The sequence below is a fragment of the Acanthochromis polyacanthus genome, chromosome 14 (assembly GCF_021347895.1).
Source record: "Acanthochromis polyacanthus isolate Apoly-LR-REF ecotype Palm Island chromosome 14, KAUST_Apoly_ChrSc, whole genome shotgun sequence".
Classification (NCBI taxonomy): Eukaryota; Metazoa; Chordata; class Actinopteri; family Pomacentridae; genus Acanthochromis; species Acanthochromis polyacanthus.
Window position 1 is genome coordinate 34,005,123 of NC_067126.1, and position 18,951 is coordinate 34,024,073.

An 18,951-nucleotide genomic window follows, 5' to 3' on the forward strand; every position below is an offset into this window, starting at 1 on the left:
ATAAACCAGAATGAAACAGCTGCATATATGATAATGAATTAGCAGTAGCAACAATAATCCGGTTAAAACAATGAAAGCGAACATTCTGCATAATGACTACTTTTAATATTGTACTAGTTTTCCTACATTCACTCGAGTTAAAGATATGACTTGTTCTTCCTGACTGAAAATTCTTCTGTTTTTTATCCCAATCTGAGGGTGTCCATCAAGTAACATACAACAGGTGTATAAAATATTGCATAAAATGGAGAACTTGATTGATTAACTTAAAATATACATCTCTAAGCCATTTTGAATGAAAACATTGGTCACATTTTTACACAAATTAGGACAACAGACAAGCACAAGAACACACAGAACATAAAATATTACACTAAGTTAATCCATTAGTATTTTACAGAGAAAATAAAACATTTTATTGAACAGCAATATGCACTTATCCTCTTGACTGTAATGCTTTAACTCAAAGCACCGTCTCCTGTGTAACATAATCTATAAAGAACTTCACAGAGATGAATTATTTCTACAAAAACAACAAGGCAAAATAGAAAAGAAGCATCCTCTGTAGTTTCCAATTCAGTTTCAGCCTTTCAGCTCGTGACAGATCAAGCTGGATACCAGCGCTCAGCTTCCTGGCAGCCACGGCGAGACAGTCTTTGTTTGTGTAAATATTGCTCATCTTCCTCAATCTGTCTCCTACAGGTCCGCTCTGGTGACAACAGACTGAAAAATGCAAGTGGTGATGGGATTCTGCACGGTTCAAAAACGCGTTCTTCATCAGTATGCTGCCATCTCTTTTGATTTTCTTTTACGCTTTCATTTTAAAAGCATTTCTGCTTCTGCCATGTGGTTCAGATGTAAAGTACGCTGGTGTCTGTATGTTGATGGAGCAGAAAAATCAAAGAAAGGCAAATGATTTAAAGCACTGAATTAATCACACACAAACGATTTAAAGCACTGAACTACTCACATACTTTCAGAAGAACAGAGCAGACTGTACAGGTCATGATTCATTTATTGACTATGGGTCAGGGATGACATTTATTGCATAACAGTCTGTGTGAAGGAACCAAAAAAGGCAGTGAAAGTACAGCTGGCTGAGCAAAAAAATCAGTTTTTAAAATGAATATTTGCTATGACTACATATGTATAGTTGAACCTTAAACCTCCATTTGTAAGGATGTAACTTGACAGCTGTGGCTATAAACAACCTGTACAATTATTCTGCATATGGTAAGAACTAGACACTGGAAATGAAAAATAAAATACATTCAAAGACATCAACTTAAACATACATTACATAGGAACAAATTCACTATTTACACAATGGCTCCAGGAGAGAGACTGAAAAATGCAAGTGCATTGTTGCCACCTAGTGGCTGAATCTGCTCATAACCCGCACCCAAGTTTCTTTTTCTCTTATTATTCCTAAAACAGGCTACATTCTCTCATCACATCTGCACGCAACGGCTCCTGTCAGATATATGACTAATGGGCACAGTTTTGCTCACACGCTTTAAAAATGTTATTATTCTGGAGTTACAGTTTAATCTTTGTTGACCTGCAGGCATAGTGCAATTAGATAAGCAAACCAGCAAATGGCTTGATTTAAAGCTACGGCGTTTATCATTTATTTATCTTGGCTTTTTCAAAAGAACAGAAAAAAACATGTTATTATGTTTCTCACATTTGTTAAGGCACTTTGGCTTAATTCACTGAAAATGGACAACTTCACAGTTTACAGTATGTAGGTCCCTGTTTTTATTTTTTGCCTCGTTAATTTTATTTATTTATTTTTGCAGTTGGACAAACAGTGCTGGCTGTACTATCTAAAGTCATCATGGGCTAATCTGTAATGAACTGAATAATTGAGATATGTGTGACATTTTGCTTTCTATTAACCCTCGTGTTGTCCTGCGGGTCAAGATTGACCCGTTTAACAGTTTAAAAATGTGGGGGGAAAAAAATTGCACCTGAAACTTCTATTGTCCCCATTTTCAACATTTCTGGGAAATCTTTGAACATTTTTTTTGGTGGAAAAAATAAATGTTAAAAATGCTTCTTAAGAACATTCACAAAAAATCAACCAAAATCCAGCGAATTTCACTGGATTTTGTTTGATTTTTATGTGAATGTTCTGAAAGAATATATTAGAAGTTTTACTGATATATATGGAATCAATTGAGATTTTTTTAAGATTTTTTTTGGAAGATTTTTACTAATTTTTGGAAAATTGTTTTTGTAAATATTTTTTAAAATAAAATTATTTAGGGAATTACTGGAACGTTCTTCCTGAAGGTTTTGCAAATTTTCAGAAATTTGGGGGATTTTTTTGCTGAATTTTTGGATTTTTTTAAGACAAGGAAACCATATTTTTTGGCGCCCGTAAACGAGGACAACAGGAGGATTAAAATGATTCATTAAGCCATCTCACACCAAACACACGATGCATCTCCTTACTTTCTTCTCGTTTTGGGTTTAACATAAAATGTGCAATAGTCCTGGCCGTTACTCTGTTTTCATTATTCTCCTTGTTTTGCAGTTGTTGTTTTTTTTCAGTTTTTCAAGCTCTGGGACAGAAAATCTGCTGTAAAAGCTCATACATGTCAAGTTTACGTGGTCCAATCACAGACCTCAGTTTCTCTCGTGAATGTGTTCGCTTCTACAGCCAAAAGTCCGGCCTCAGAGCCACAGTTTGCATAGTTCACCAGTGTTTATGACCCTTTCATTCTGATATAAATCTCAGTATCATATCTGTGTCTTTACACAATGCTCATTCCATCCTTATTCTTTGGTTCAGAAGGTCCAGCCCTTCCTCGTCTCCTCCCCGTCAGCCTCTCTCAGTGAGTCTACACTGCCAGGTCATCTTGGCGTGCCCGGCTACTGGAGCCACTGGTTTTGCTGAGGCGCCGTTTGTCCTTCATGTAGCCGGACTGCAGCAGTGGCAGCGGGGAGCAGCTGTTGGGCAGCTCCGAGGCCGGCTGCTCGTATCTCATCCTCAGAAAGTCCTCCTCGTCCTCAAGGTTGTCACAGCTGTGATGACGCTCGGTGGCCAGGTTGACCGAGTTCTGCTGCAGCGCCATTCTGGTGTTGAATGGATGCGAGGCCATGGAGGAAATGGGGTTCATGGGGCTCGGGGTTGTCAGGCACTGGTTGAAATCAGGAGGCGGGGTGCAGGAGGTGGAGGGTCGAGGCGGGGTGTTGCACTCCAAAGCTGCAGTCACGGCCACCGTCACGGCTCTGTGGTTCTTCCTTTGCATCACCTTTTTGCGTACACAGTGCCTCATGCTCTTCCATCCCAGGTGGTAGAGCTCCAACACAGAGAGCAGCAGAGATACGCCGGCCACCACCAGCATGAAGATGATGAAGACATTCTTCTCTGTGGGCCGAGACATGTAGCAGTTGACGGGGTTGGGACAGGGCCAGGCCTTGCAGAGGTACAACACCTTGAGGAACACCCCATAGATGAGATACTGCACCACTATGAAAGTCACCTCCATCACGGTACGGATCAAGATGCTCAGGACGTAAGTCTGCAGGAGGGCCCCTTTTAAGCGAACACGCCCAGTCCCATCAGATCCTACCACCTTTCCGGTCTCCTTCTGCTGGAGATATTCCTTCTCCCCCTCCAGGTCTCCCTCGCCTTCCCCCCTTTCCTCCCTCTCCTCCTGCTCTCTCCTCCTCCTCTTCTCCTCCCTGCGCACCGTGTGCATGGCGTGGCCCATGTAGATGAGAGACGGCGTGGACACAAAAACGATCTGCAGCACCCAGTAGCGGATGTGGGCGATGGGGAAGGCGCTGTCATAACAAACGTTAGTGCAACCGGGCTGCTGAGTGTCACACAGGAAGTCGCTCTGCTCGTCGCCCCAGGACGACTCAGCCGCTGTGCCCAGCACCAGGATGCGAAAGATGAAGAGGATGGTGAGCCAGACCTTCCCAACTGAGGTGGAGTGTTCCTGGACCTCCTCTAGGAAATTCCCCAGGAGACTCCAGTCCCCCATCACTGCTCAGAGTCCGAACGCACTCCTGAGAACCAAAGACCGAGGAGGGAAGGCGGGGACGGTGCAAAGAGGGTGCAGCAGAGGTGAAAAGGTGAAGTCACTGGGATGGAGGAGAGACAGAGCAGGAGAGGAAGGGGAAAAAGAGAAACACAAATAATCAGTCACACTGCTGTAGATCATCTACATTCCTGCCACATGGGATGACCTGGGTGTATGTGTGGCAACTTATGCATAAAAATAGCTGCTCTGCTTGTGAATTGCTCGAGGCTTGGATACTATGGCATGAGAACAACTATTTTCCCATGAGGGAGGCAGAGAAAGAGCAGGAGAGGAAGTTTGAGAGTCATGTACAAATAAATAATAAGGTTGTTTGAGGAAATATTATTCCATATTCTTTTATGTGTGTTTAGACTGCCTGTTGGTCTATTCCAAATTATGTATGAGAGACCAACAGACCAACAGAGAAACAGGCCACCAAATGGGCGAGGCAATGCTAGGAGGCTTTGTCCTTTTAATGCTGTGACCTGGCCTGAGCTGCACAGTCTCCATTTCGCCTGTGGCACATCACCAACAGACTTCACTCACAGCTTTGATGTCCACCGTCCTCTTTGCGATGATGAAAACCTCCTACAGATTGCAATCTCAATCCTTCTGGAGGCGTCAGTCAGATTTCTTCCTCTTTCCGCTGGAAGTGTGTGCGCACTTTTAAGTCTTGACTCAAGCATTAGTGAGAGTCTGAGTGAGACCCAAACATGGCAGCGACAGGCTGGCGAGTCTCAGCTGAGAATGACCCTATAAGGCTGCTCACCAGGCAGCTTTATGAGGGCCATAAATGACCCCTGTCATTGAGAGGTTAAGAAAACCCATCAAACTCCATCCAGGGGTGACCTCCACCTTCTACATGCTGTATATGTACATATGGCAACTTCAAGCTTTCACTAAGCAATTAGAGATCAAAGACAGATGAGTTATGGCATAAAGAATAATGGCTAAAAGTAACAGTTTGGCAGGTTTTTCCAACACACATTTTAAAGTTGCTGCCACACTTGAAAAGGCTGTAGAAAATGTATACATTCCTCCAAAGCCGTCTTAAGCCAAACAGTTACTTTAATGGTAGGAAGATAATATACAGTATAATCACTACGATCTCAAAGAGTGACAAAAGCCAAACAGGGAACTGATGTTCTCTCTTACCACCTCTCATCTGCTCCTGAATGTAATCCATGAGCGGCTGCTTCCATAGTGAGTAAGTGTTTAGTCCAGTGAGCAGGGCTTTGAACTGGCTGGCTGACACTGGTTACGTGTGAGAGAGAGATGGTTTAAATGACCATCTGTCTGTCTCTCCCCCTCCCTCACTGTCTCCATGAGGTATATATATGGCAATATGATGTAAAGTCAGATCAGTGTGTTCTCTAAAGCATGAAGTGGCAGGAAACAGAACACCCCCATGACAATGTTTTGGAGAGGAAACAACCAACCTCTATCCATGTCCAAGGCTGGTGCACCAACGCATAGCGATAATATAGGAAAACTTGCTTGTTTTCCAGCATGCAACTAATACCTCCTGAAGTTGGAGACCAGCTGGTGAAACTTGGGCGACTGGCTCAAAGCCCTGCATGGACAAAGCTGATGATCTTTACTGGAAGTAAATCATAAACAGGCTGAGAGCTGGAGGAAGGGAGTGAGAGTCCAGCCAGCACAATGGCAGGAGGTTGCACATTAAAACAGCCGTGCTCTTATCAGCTGATACTGACAACAGACTTTCCTCACCTGTGCAGACCTCGATAACAATACACCTCCCCCTGGACTAACTCACAGTTAACCTCTGTGTCGGTCGCTTACTGGTTCGGATCAGTATGATGAGTACAAATTGGAGTCATTACCCCTCCTGTTTTCTTCATTTACGGGCACCAAAAATATTGTTTCCTTGTCTGAAAAAACTCTTCAGGAAGAAAATTCCACCAATTCCTTAAAAGTTTCCCTTAAAATTTTTATTTTTAAAAAATCCCCAAAATTTGGAAAGACAATTCTTGTAAATATTTTCAAAAAATGAATAAAAATCTTCCAAAAAGAATCCTAAAAATATCTAAAATGATTACATCTATATCAGTAAAACTTCTCCTATTTTCTTTAAGAACATTCACATAAAAATCAACCAAAATCCAGTGAAATTCACTGGATTTTAGTTGATTTTTTAAAAGAAAATATTGTTCTTTTCCCACATTTTCAAACTTTAAAACGGGTCAATTTTGACCCTCAGGACAACACGAGGGTTAAAGATACCTGAATAGTAAACAGCAATATTTTTTGTAAACCAAGGTCTTCATTTAGCATCTGTTTTTTGACCGGTGAACTGTTTTTTAAATGTCATTTTTCAGTCAGGTTTCAGCTTTATATTGATCTTTCCTGCAATACAATGGCATTCAGATCCGTCTGTAGTTGGGTAGTTTAGTCTATAAATAAGTCTGAAGCAAGGCTGCCAAATTCTAAAGTTAGTTTGCTAACATACAAATAATTATTCTAACATAATGTGTCAAATGTTTAGCATCTACAGTTGCTGATGAGCAGTAAATACAAAGTACAGGTGATGCAAATAGCAATATGATTAATTTTGCAGGTATTTGTACATAAACTAAAGTATTACAGGGATGAAAGTGTTGAGCTGATGATGGGGATTAAACACAAATTCAAGGCATCCGTGAAAGTATTATGATTCACTCCAAGGGGTATGTAGCTGCTTGTGTCAAAGTTTATGGGAATTCATGATAACATAGTTAGACGGTGACATTTCTTTCTGAATCTGCACCAGCTTCAGGAAAAGTCTGGGGATCACCAAAGTCACCAGGATTCCTTCTCTGGAGAGCATGGATGTCTTTACAAAATTTTATAGATGGTTATGATTTAGTCTTAACCAAAGTAGTGAACAAATCATTTTAAAAGTACATTTTTTCCATCAGTTTTGCCCGCTTTATGCTGTAGGGGGTAATTTCCAAGCTGACATTGGGCAGGAGGCAGGGCACGTTACGGGCAAGTTGCCGACCCATCGCAGAGCTAACACAATGAGACAGTCAGCCGTGCTCGCTCATTTTGACACCTGAGGGCACTTTGAGTTTCCAGTTAGCGTACGATGCATGTCTGTGGACCGTGGCAAAGCATTTAAAGGCACGTCTTGCCACTATAAAGAAAACCATGTTGGTTATGGCCACTGGGCAGTCACTTTAGGCTCAAAAGACAAAGTTTCACCACATTGTGCTTGCACCAGAGCAACAGCGCAGTTAGATTTTTTGGGGAAGGGACAGGACCTCTGTTACATAAGGCCAGTAATAAGTTTGTCTTTGGACTGTGGCAAAGCACCGATAAGGAAGTTTCGCCACCATCTAGGCACAGCCATCTTGTTAACGCTCCTGGCTCCTGATTATTTCAGGCTCACAAGACCATCTCCTGTTTAAATAAACAGGTAGAGAGGCATCTCTGATATTTTGATGGTCACTGGAATATAAAAAGTGCAAGTCCAGGATCACCAGTTATATATGATGTATTAAAAGTTTGGTGCCACAAAGTAAGGTTTAAAAAGCACTTTTACCCCACACTTTAGTTTCACTACACCATGTTTACATCCAGATTGGACCAGATGCATCTCAGTTTGGCTGTTTTGAAGAAAATTTAGGTGTTTCTTTAGGAGGATTGATGGGACAACTGTATACGACTGCAATCTTAAGAATTCGGGATTCTTTAAGCAAATTCAAACTCGCTTGTTGCTGTGAGGCGACAGTGATAACTACTGTGCCACACTTGTAGAATTTCTTTGTCTAAGAACTAAGAACTTCCACTACCTGTTGTTGACAAAAAGTCCAGTATTAATCTCTTGAATGGAGAAGAGGGCTACATACAACAGAAATTCTCATTACTTCTACACTATTTTTGGGTATGTTATTGTATTCAAGTTAATGCACTCATAGTCCATTAGTCACAGGCACATGCAATAAAGAATACATGCAAACTAGTATTGCAGCAGTGAGAATGGAAACTTTCCATCTCTGGAATAAATAGACAATGTGCAATTCAGATCGAGTGGGAAAGGCAGCGGGCTTAGTCTCTGTCTCCTTCCCCCGACTACCTTTTCCTGCTCTGAAAGGAAGCAATTTCAAACAATATGATTTCCGAAGGACAAAGGGAACAAGGTATTAAAAAGAGTGGGATGAAGAGGGACAGAGGTTAGCGCCAAGTTTCTTCAGTGAACTTCTGTGCTGGAAAAGTGCCTTCTGCCACCACTGGTTGTCTATCATACCTGCGCTGCTGGCAATAAGCAGGGATTTACTGTGACACACCGTGCCCTTTGTTGAACAGTCTGGTTTGCCTGTAGACCATCACGGCTGTCACATCTGTTTATAATCTCAGTGGGAGAGTAATACAGAAGTAATGCTCAATCTGCTTATAAAGTATTCAGAATGGCACAGTGCGCAAATGGGACATTATGAAATTCTGACTTCTTCCTCTGTGACGCCGATCAAAGGGTCGGGAATGATGACCTCTGAGTCAGCTTCTATGTGAGTGTTCTGCGCAGAGAGTTGGTTAGTTTCTTGGAAGCAAAGTCTATGATAGATGTTGGCAAGGTATTATGATAAACTAAGAAAGAAGGTAAACTCTGCATGATCTACAGCCAAGAATGACGTCTTTCAGCCACCTTAAGGTCAACCCAAGCTGGACTCTCTCTACACAGCTGCCTTGAACTTTCCAGTCAGATGTGCATGTGCAGACACTGAGCTGCTTTGGACAGCAGCCAGGCAGCTCAGAGAGTGGAAGAGAGAAGGAGCAGCTAATAAACTGCATCCCCACGAAGTGATGGCTGCCGCTGTGACGGGCTGCAGGAAAAATGCTGTGTGTTTCCTCTGCCCTGCAACACAACAATAAATCCTCCGGTTTGCTGGATACTCCGTCGCGTTGCCTTAGAGGGCAGTGTCTCTGGTATGAGAGTCTGTAAGGGCTGTGGCGAAACCCAAGGCTGGAAAAACCGGAGATAGAAATTTTATAGGACCATCAAGTTCTGTTTATTTTGCTGTGAGGTGGCACGTGGAGCAATGGTTTCAGATTTATGTATCCCACAAAATTACTGAGTATCATTTTTATTCATGTCATAGAACAATAGAGAACAGACTAATTTTTTCCCTCAGAACAGATTAAAAGCCGAACTGATGAGTCTAAAATCTTTTTCTATCATCCGGACTGGCCGGTTCTCCTCAGGCTACAGTGTATCCCAGACCGGTAACAACAGGGGGCAGGGTTGATTTACACATTCCCTCAGCCTTATGCACCTTTCAGCACTAAACCCTGTTTGACAGACTCCGGATCCTCTTCAAGGACCAGGATACTCTACCTGCTCTGCGCTGTCCTCATAAACACACAGGCAATTAGTCGGCGAGGTATCCATCTTCTTGTCCTGCTTCCCTTTAACGGGGCATGTTTAGACTAACATCAGCAGAGGAAAAAGTATTTACACTGCGTTGTGCATTAAAGACCATGGTGTTATTATGTAAGTCTGAGAGGCTTTGCTGGAGATGAAGGAGAGCTCAGTAGGCTGCTTTAAAAATCTCATAACCTGACAAACAAATGTGTCACTCTAATTAGAGAATAACACACGGTCAGGAAACTCATTCATTCCACTGAAATGAATCTGTACTATCTGACATATTCTGTAGGGAATAATTTAGGCAGGTCCCACGTCTGGATCTAAAAATATTCCGATGCGATACTAGTGTAGAGCACCTTTTCACTGCATGGCCACATCAGGAAAATCTCATTTATTTGGACTATTGGTTGCATTTAAGGTCATTTCATTGTTGTGTCTTGATTACAATAGCAAGTGTAATTTCGGACTGATTTCTGAATAATTTATATTAAGTGTTTTTTTGGTTTTCCATTGCCAATAATGCAATATAAAGCCGGATGACAGAAGTAAAACTGCCAGTTAAATAAAAGTACCACTTCAGATATTACAGATATTAAGTACTGGATGGCAACTAACTTTTTACAGCTGAATGAAGATAAAACAGAGATTCTTTTAGTTGGTCCGAGTGCTCTGAGACAACATATTCTCCCTTTGTTAACTCCTCTGTCAGTAAAACCATGTGAGCTTGTCAAGAACTTGGGTGTTATTTTAGACGCTGATCTTAACTTTCAGAAACATATAGCTAATATCTCCAAGACTGCCTTTTATCATCTCAGAAATATATCTAAAGTAAAATGCTTTCTGTCGCAAGCAGACTCTGAAAGACTGGTTCATGCTTTTATCTCCAGTAGATTAGATTATTGCAATGCACTTTTTGCTGGACTGACAAAGCAAGTACTACATAAACTTCAGCTTATTCAGAATGCTGCGGCCAGAATTTTAACCAAAACTAAGAGGTATGAACACATCACTCCTGTTCTATCCTCTCTTCACTGGCTTCCAGTGAAACAGAGAATCGATTTTAAAATACTTCTTATTGTTTATAAATCTATGAATGGTTTAGCTCCTTCCTACGTTGTTGACATGCTCACTGAATACATACCGGACAGATCCCTTAGATCATCCAGTAAAAGTCTTCTTATCATACCAAGAATTAATTCAAAATCTGCTCATGGTGCTTTCAGTCACTACGGTCCCACTCTCTGGAATTCTCTACCTCAAGAACTAAGGTCTGCTACAACAGTGTCTTCTTTTAAAAGCAGACTAAAAACGTATCTTTTTGCACAAGCCTTTGACTAGGTTCAAAATGATTGGCTGGGTGATAGCATTTTATTATGGAATTAATGTTATTATTATTTTTTTCTTTTTCTTTTAATATTATATCTTAATACCTTGTAAAACTGTTTGTTTTATTGCTACCCTCTATTGTTATTTAATTATTTGTTCTTAAGCACATTGAGTCTGCGCTTGTCGTATGAAATGTGCTATATAAATAAATGTGACTCGACTTGACTTGACCACTCCAATGATGTAAAAATGTTTCATTACAAGTGAAGTTCTGCATGAAAACTCCTACCAAAGCAAAATGACACAAGCATTAGCAGAAAAGTTTAGATTTTTATTCCAGTAAAAGTACTGGTTTGGTCCCTGTGAGTAATATATTATTATATATGACATCATTATATTACTAATACTAAGTCCTAAGTGTATAAGCAGCATGTTCATCTTGTAGCTGTTGCAGGTGAAGCTAGTCTGAAGTACTTTATATACAGTTTTATACTGAATATGTAATGAGATTATTAATGGGAGAGGAAATAAAGTTCTATACAGTACATAAATCTAAATCTAATCATGTTAGTGCCTTTAAACTATTTCATGTGTCTTGCCTTATTTAAATCCTGCAACTACAGCACACAGTTAAAGTTTTTATACCTCAGACCAACCCAGAGCTAGATTGCTTTACCCCTTTTTGAGACGTTACAGCTCTAATATCTGAAACTGAAAATGAGAATAAAGTTTTAACCCTCGTGCCGTCCTGTAGGTCAAAATAGACCCATTTAAAGTTTGAAAATGTGGGCAAAAAAAAATAAAAAATTCACAGTGAAACTTCTGATGTCCACGTTTTCAACATATTTGGGATTTCTTTTTTTTTTTTTTTTACATTTTTTGGTGAAATGTTTTTTAAAAAAATGTTTCTTAAGAACATCCACAAAAAAATCAACCAAAATCCAGCGAAATTCGCTGGATTTTGGTTGATTTTTTTGTGGATGTTCTTAAGGAAAATATTAGAAGTTGTACTGATATATATGTAATCAATTTAGATATTTTTATGTTTTTTTTGGGAAGATTTTTGCTAAATTTTGGAAAATATTTACAAGAATTTTCTTGCCAAATTTGGGGGATTTTTTAAAGTAAATTTTTTAGGGAAACTTTTAAGAAATTATTGGAATTTTCTTCCTGAAGATTTTGCAAATTTTCAAAAAAATTGGGGAATTTTTTTGCTGACTTTTTGCATTTTTTTCAGACAAGGAAGCAGCATTTTTTGGTGCCCGTAAATGAGGACAACAGGAAGGTTTAGCATCTTTGCCAGCAAGTGTTAATCTTGCAGGTGTAGCGTTTTGGCAGCTCAGCGATGTTTCCGTGAAATCGCAACCACTCAAACGTATACACAAGTTTCATCAGCAGAGATGCCAAACACACCCAGGCTACAGTTATACAGCTGAGTTATTCTCAGTGATTAATGCTTGTAATTTCATGAAGTTACTGTGGGGTTTAATGGGGAGAGAAACTAGGCTCACTTATTTTCATTCATGCACTTATTTGTCAAAGTTCCAGAGTTATATTTGAAGCACGGCCTTGAATTTGAACTTTAACACGTGCGGCGAGTCGATCCCAGCCCTGCAGCAGCTGTTTGGTCGCCGTGACCGCAGGGTTGGTGTGGGCATCTCTCCCACGAGTGCCAGGATTATAATTAAGGATGAACATGTTTAACTTTAGCTATACTGGCTTGCTGGAGGGTTGAGCTGAGGATAGTTTGACCTACAGCGATGCGGGATGAGGGGGAGAACGTTTCTCAGTCATGTGAGTCACCTGTTGCCACCCAGCACAGGCCAGCATGGATCCAGGCTGCCATATATCAGTCACACCAGCAGAAGCCAGCGGCCCGATGAGCTGCCTGCTACCTTACATGGCTGTCTGGCTCTTCAACTGCCCCACAACTGTACACAGACCCGCAGCCCTGTTATGATCTATTGTTTAGCTGCATATGGCATTGCACTGGAACCATCAGGACAAACAGCTGCAAGGTGTTTCAGGGAGGACAATTCTCATGAACAAACTCCCCTCGATTGAAATTCCTGGGAAGCTGCTATTTCTGGGAGGGGATGACAGATGAGATGTTTGGCATGTGTCCCCCCCGCCCCCCATGTTTTTATTTTGGCTTTTATCTCTGTAATGTTGGATACAATATTCATAATCAGTGATATGCATTCACCCTCAGAAAAGGATGCCATTTTTGGTTGAATGAGCCTGTAATCTTTTGCTGCGAGACACATTTACACAAATCTCATGTACTATTTGGGGTGTTTTATTTTATTGCACTGATATATGGTGTTTCTTACGGCGGCGCAGGGAGTTTGGATTCTGCCTAGTCTAACAATGCTGGCAGAGTTTCAGTGCTGATGTATTAGAGCTGTTTCTGAAATGTCAAACAAAAACACTGAGAGAGAGAGTCAGGTTGAAAAACTGGATGTTATCTTATCTACGTATGTGTGTAACAGCATTTTTTCTGGATACTTATTTAGGCAAGGAGCTATCATTAACTCCATTACAGCTAGCCTAGAGTCCCATTAAGTTGTAAACCCCCAACAGTGGCATGATTTACTGAAACACACTGGTGGTATTATAATTTTTACTTCTTAATTGTACTCCATGTATTTGTTATAATATTTGTTATGAGTTCTTTTTAGATTCAGATGTTAAAAGATTATACACAGAGCACTTTATGTAACATAATTAGTTCAATAACATCCAGTGACAACAAGAGTTTTGGAGGCATGAAAATTAGATGTTTCTGCTTCGTGTGTGTGAGGCATTTTTACTTTTCTACACTCTTTCTACAACTGTTTTTGGACTTTTACTGAGGTTAAATTACAAATTGAGTGTTTTTATGCTGTTATATTGATATTTTTACCTGAATAATATGAATAATGCTTCGCTGTTGAGATGTCCAGTTTTAACAAATGTGAGTCTTTTTACTGTTTTCGAGTGTTTTTGAGCAACTTCTACTTACAAACAACTGACCAATATATTTTTGTCACATCTCTGTAGTAACAAGAAACTGCGGGGGATTTTTAATGGCATTTTTAAATCAGAATTTCAGCCTTTAGGGCACCATACGGCGCCGAGACAACGATTCGTCAAAGTCTTCATTCCACATGTCCACATTGCTGGTGGCTCTTTGTTTTAAGGTCCCCATTGTGCTGCGCTTTGTTTGACTCTATTTGTCTCCGATGAGAGTTATAGAAGGAAGAAGAGAGAGAGAAAGACAGAGCGAGATGGAAAGAATGAGAGCGAGTGGGTTGACAGCCATACCTGCAGGAGAGAACAGGGACTCTTAACACACAACAGGCCTCCCTCTCCATCATCCCTGCTCTTCAAGGTATCATCGATCTCCCTCTTAGGGTCCATCACTGTTTGCTTGCACTCTTTTATTGTAGTTTTATTAGGATTTACCAGAATGTCTGCATCCCTTAATTTGCAAGTTTTCATCTGAGTAAGAGTTGTAGATCCCTGGCTTACCTTTTTGTTCTTCTTGGGGGTTAAAGTTGCTTCTGAGCAGCTCCTTGTCTGTCCCAGGTCTTCCTCAAAGTCAGTGGATAAATTTTAGGTGAGGATGCAGAGATGAGCAGTTCTTCTTGTGAGCATTAACAGGAGCTGGCTGATGATGAGGGTGGCATCTGAGCTTTTGTGTCGTCCCAAACACCAAGCCGCTAGTCCACACGGGGGGCACAAGAAGAAATACAGGGGCATCACGAGAGTGTTTCCCCCACGGACCTCCCTTTTCTCTCTCTTCCTCCTCCTCCATCTCCTCCTCTTCCTCTCCCCACTCCCCCTTTCTTCTCAACATCCCTGGTGCTCTATTTTTTGCTGGGAAGCATTCTCCGGCAACAGGAGGGGAAGTGGAATTGTGTTCTGGGATCAATGGCAATTCCGCTCCGAGTAAACTTCCAGAGTGCTGGTATTTATTGTGTGGTCCTCAAGGTTTACAGCTTTGTTTTAAATCAGACTTCTTGAAATTCATACAGTGGATTTTATTATGTAATGTGCAGAAAGTTGATGAATTTATTGAACCTTTGATGTGAATTTAGTTAAAGCAAAGACAACCAAATAAATCAGTGAAGTACATGTATGAGAATGGGATTTTACTTTTGCTTTTGAGAGCAACAACGTGCTCAAAATGTGGCTTCCTGAAAGCTAGAATCAAACCAATAAGCACAGATCAAACAGTCATAAGGCCTCAGCCAGAATACTGTACCTACTTTGTTCAACTGCTTTGTCTCTGGGTCTCACTCCCTCCTCTCAAACTCATGCTGGTCTTAAATCCCCTGCTGAGGTTTGAGATTCTAACAAAGAGTCACAGATACAAACAGCTCATCCTCTGTCTCTTTCCCGCCTTTCCTACGTAGTGTGAGTTTCAGCCCAGGACTCTCGGCTCTGCAGTCCGCCTGCAGATATGACGCATTACATAATGAGAAACTTTTACGTTCAGTTTCTCCTTGCTGAGGGCCGTCATGCATTCAAAGGCTTTCAAATGACTGTAATTATGTGGGGAGGTTGCACACACATACAGACAGTTCTAATGTACATTCACTAAGAAATGTGACTTTGCTCATTTATTCTTGTTAGTCTTTGAGTTGGCCAACATCCTCGCTATCTGTTCTTATTAAGGTGCATCAGGTTTGCTCATTTTCAGAGGAAAAATTTCACATTTTTTGAAAAAAAGACCATTCAGGTGCTGCAGAACAAGGAGATTATGTGTTTTATGTTTAAGTTATGTTAGGGAACATGGAGAGCAGAAGTTTTGTATGAAAGGAAATAAATAATAGCTAAGAAAAGTTTAGGATTGCTGTCCAATTCTGTTGTTCTGAGTTGTTTTGATTGTTAAAGTTTGTTCAAGTCTGGGAAAACAGTTAAAGGAAAAAGATCTCTAAAACATTTTAGTCAGACTTGTGTTAGATTTGTTACACAAGACGACTACGCTGCAGTGTGATTCATCACATCTGTATATTTCAGCTTATTTATAATGTAATTTTTATATAAGTGTGTATAAGTTAGAGCTATTTTATTGATGTCATTCCTGATTATCTTATATTATGTTGTGCAGACTTGCACTTTGTTGAGCTATCTTTGACATTTTTTTTTAGGTATTTATGACCTCTCATTAGGCAGTTTTCCACAGCAGGAACTTCAGGCAAGTGACAGGTTTTGCAAACATTACTGGAACAACCCCATAATCAACCTTTTTAGCCTTTCTGTTTCCATTGTGATGTAGGATCCCACAGATTTGACTGTAATATAAGCTTCAAATGTGCCAACATATCTGCAAATAATAGTTTTTGGACATAATTCTAATTCTGTGAACATGAAAGAAATGCTTATATTGTAAATTTTACTTGAAAGATTGCAATGCTGAAAAGCAGGAGACTGCGACTCCGTTAAAACACCAAGAAAGCAGAAAAAGGCGCTTGTACTCTGGAGTAGATACTTGTTCTCCTGTGAGTTTCTGCAGAGGCCTTTCTTGAGGCACTAAAACGACCTGCAAGTTCCTGCAGCGAAAAACAGCCCCGTTGTGTAGAATAATCTAAACCATACAAAATTAAAAAACATAATTTTACAGTTTCAATTTTGTACCAAGAAACCAGGTAGATAAAAACTGTTGATCAGACACCTTCAGATATGTTGGTATGTGCGTCACCTCTGGACGGAACCAGATTAGCTGTCATCCTCAGTATTTGTGCTAAGTTTAGCTAACAGTGGTTGACTGTAGCATCACATGTCGGGCCCAGAAAACAATAAAATTGGTCTTTTCATTTGTGATCAAAGTGAAAATAAATAGGCTTACTTACCAAAATGTCACACTGAGTTTTCGAGTTATTTCCACTCTCCTTGTTACTTTACACTCATTGTTTTTGCTCTTGTTCACTGACCCTATCTTCTTCTTACTGCCAATGTCACGGCCTAACCAACGATCTGAATGGCTAAATTCTCCTCTTCAACAAGTGCGCCTTTGACCATGGAGCAGAGAAAATGATTTTAAGTATCTCATGACAATCTGCTTTGGATTTTGGGCCAAGAGCTATGACTTTGCAATCTCTCCTATCTCACTAAATGGATATTAATATGTTGACTCTCCATTCTTGCCCCTAAAAGGCAAATGAAGCCACGTTTCCAAATGAAGTCACTTTGCAAAGAGGGTTTTTCCTGCTAATGAAACCTCCACCAAACAAATGCAAGACTAGAACTTTTTCCCCCCTTTCTGCATCTTGCTGAGATTCCTGGGCATGAATATAAAGAATTCACTGTGATTATTGCAGCTCCTCAAACAAAGGCCTCTAGAGTACTTAGCATCCCTGCAGGCCTCAGATTATTTATTGAAGGGATGGCAAAGCTGTTGCTAATTCCTAATTACGTAGTCTTCCTCAGTTGAAAGGCTACTCAGATGTTTCCATTGTGCCGCTCATCAGGGCGGATTAACAAGTGGAAAAACATTCGGGCAGAATAACAGCATGAAGTGATCTGTGACAAAGAAGTGATGTTCCACAACTTCATTTAATCTCAGCACTTACAGCTTCTTGGCAGTGCAAGGATGAGATCTGAACACGTGTGTGCGTGTGTGTGTGTGTGTGTGTGTGTGTGTGTGAATACAGGAGAAAGAGAGGAAGACAACTGCATGTGCTCAAGTGCGTTTCAATGAGTGAACGTAATGTGTGTGTGTGTGTGTGTGTGTGTGTGTGTGTGTGTGTTTGCAGGAGTGTCTGATGGAAAAAGCCCACACTGCCAGGATGCATTAATATAACCCTCTCCAGCAGCCTGCCAGCCTGACCCCTGCCTGCCATTTGTTCATCATGACACAAACCCATTTCAGCCCTGCCTTGCCTGAGTCCCAGAGGAGCCGGGCTTGACGGACACGTGCTCCTGAATTGTCATCACAACCTTATATACACCCTCTAACTGATCTTTGTGATCCACTGATGGCTGCTGCACTCTACGAATGTGATAATAAAATGGAGCATTGAAAGTGGGAGATGAGTGAGAAATGAGAGAAAGTTGCATATACTGCATTTACATATAGCGAGAATCAAGACTGGGCTCCAGATTACACATGGCACTCTTGAGGAGTGATTAGCTGGAGCTCCAGACCTCCTCCCAGCTCTGGTCCTCTACACCTCCTGACCCACTGGATTGGTCCGCCACCACAATTCCTCCTCTCCCAAGACCCCAGCAATATCTTTAAACAGAGAATCAGGACAGGAACTCTTACCTTCTGGACAACCAACGTTGGTTCACAACCAAGAATACAGACTATGTCTGACCAAAAACCTCTAGACTCACTACAGCCAAGATAAAGACACAGTTTAGCTGCACCAAATCCGCTAATCACTGCACAAATTAGCACCATGTGACTGACTAAAGAACCATATTTACCAAGACAACTATCCAGTACAAAGCCCTAAAACACACCAAGAAACACATTAAAGACAATTTTACTGCTGGAAGCTGCAAGCCAACGCCTAAAGAACAAACTAAAGCAACGGAGCCAAACTCTCAGTCTTGCCAGGTGGTTTGATGTGATCAGTTCGCCCTGATGCCTCTTTGATTTCCTAGTATTCTGGTATGGTCCATTGGGTCTCTGGTCACTAAATGGTGACTATAGACATTTAGAGCTCTTGTTGGTGACTACTAGTTTGGTGTGGAGATGGTGGCTCTGGTTAGCAGTCCGCCAACTTTGTGAGAAGGTATTTTGTAACTTGAGTCTTTGTGTATTAAATGTGTGTGTTCTGACCTTTTTTTGTTTATTCTGTGCGCTGTTTGTATTAGTTTCTGTTACCTGTGGTGGGTGTTGCTTCTGCATTTTAGTTTGGCAAGGGAGTATTTTTTATGTTTAGCAAGGTTATACACTCTGTTAGTCTTTGTTTGGTTTTATTTTGTTCTTTGATTTGGCAACACCCACCAGAAATCTTTCAAAAAAGGTGAACAACATCAATGCAGCCCTTTCTGCATGACTTTTTCTTCTGTGGGTCATAAATATTTGGTATTTGCTTTGAAAAGGCTAAGTCATTTCTTAAAAGAGCTGTGTCCTTTAGCATACAAGTGTGCCTCAGAAAGTTCTTGGCCTCACTGTAAATGATTGTTTTGCATTCATCTTTAACATATTCTCCATTGACTTCAATGCACTTTGTCCACTGATGTTCAAGATTTGCTTTTCCCCTGTGGAAGATATTG

General features: G+C 40.8%; 1 protein-coding gene across 1 annotated transcript; it reads right to left on the bottom strand.

The window, feature by feature from the left end:
* Nucleotides 1–423: 423 nt before the first annotated feature.
* Nucleotides 424–14,652, bottom strand: gja5a (gap junction protein, alpha 5a). The gene is made up of 2 exons (XM_022201912.2): nt 14,248–14,652; nt 424–4,101 (listed from the first exon to the last, which is right to left on the bottom strand). Exon 2 carries the CDS (start codon nt 3,999–4,001, stop codon nt 2,850–2,852), a length of 1,152 nt encoding a protein of 383 aa, XP_022057604.1. The 5' UTR covers nt 4,002–4,101; nt 14,248–14,652; the 3' UTR covers nt 424–2,849.
* Between the last annotated feature and the right edge of the window lie 4,299 nt (nt 14,653–18,951).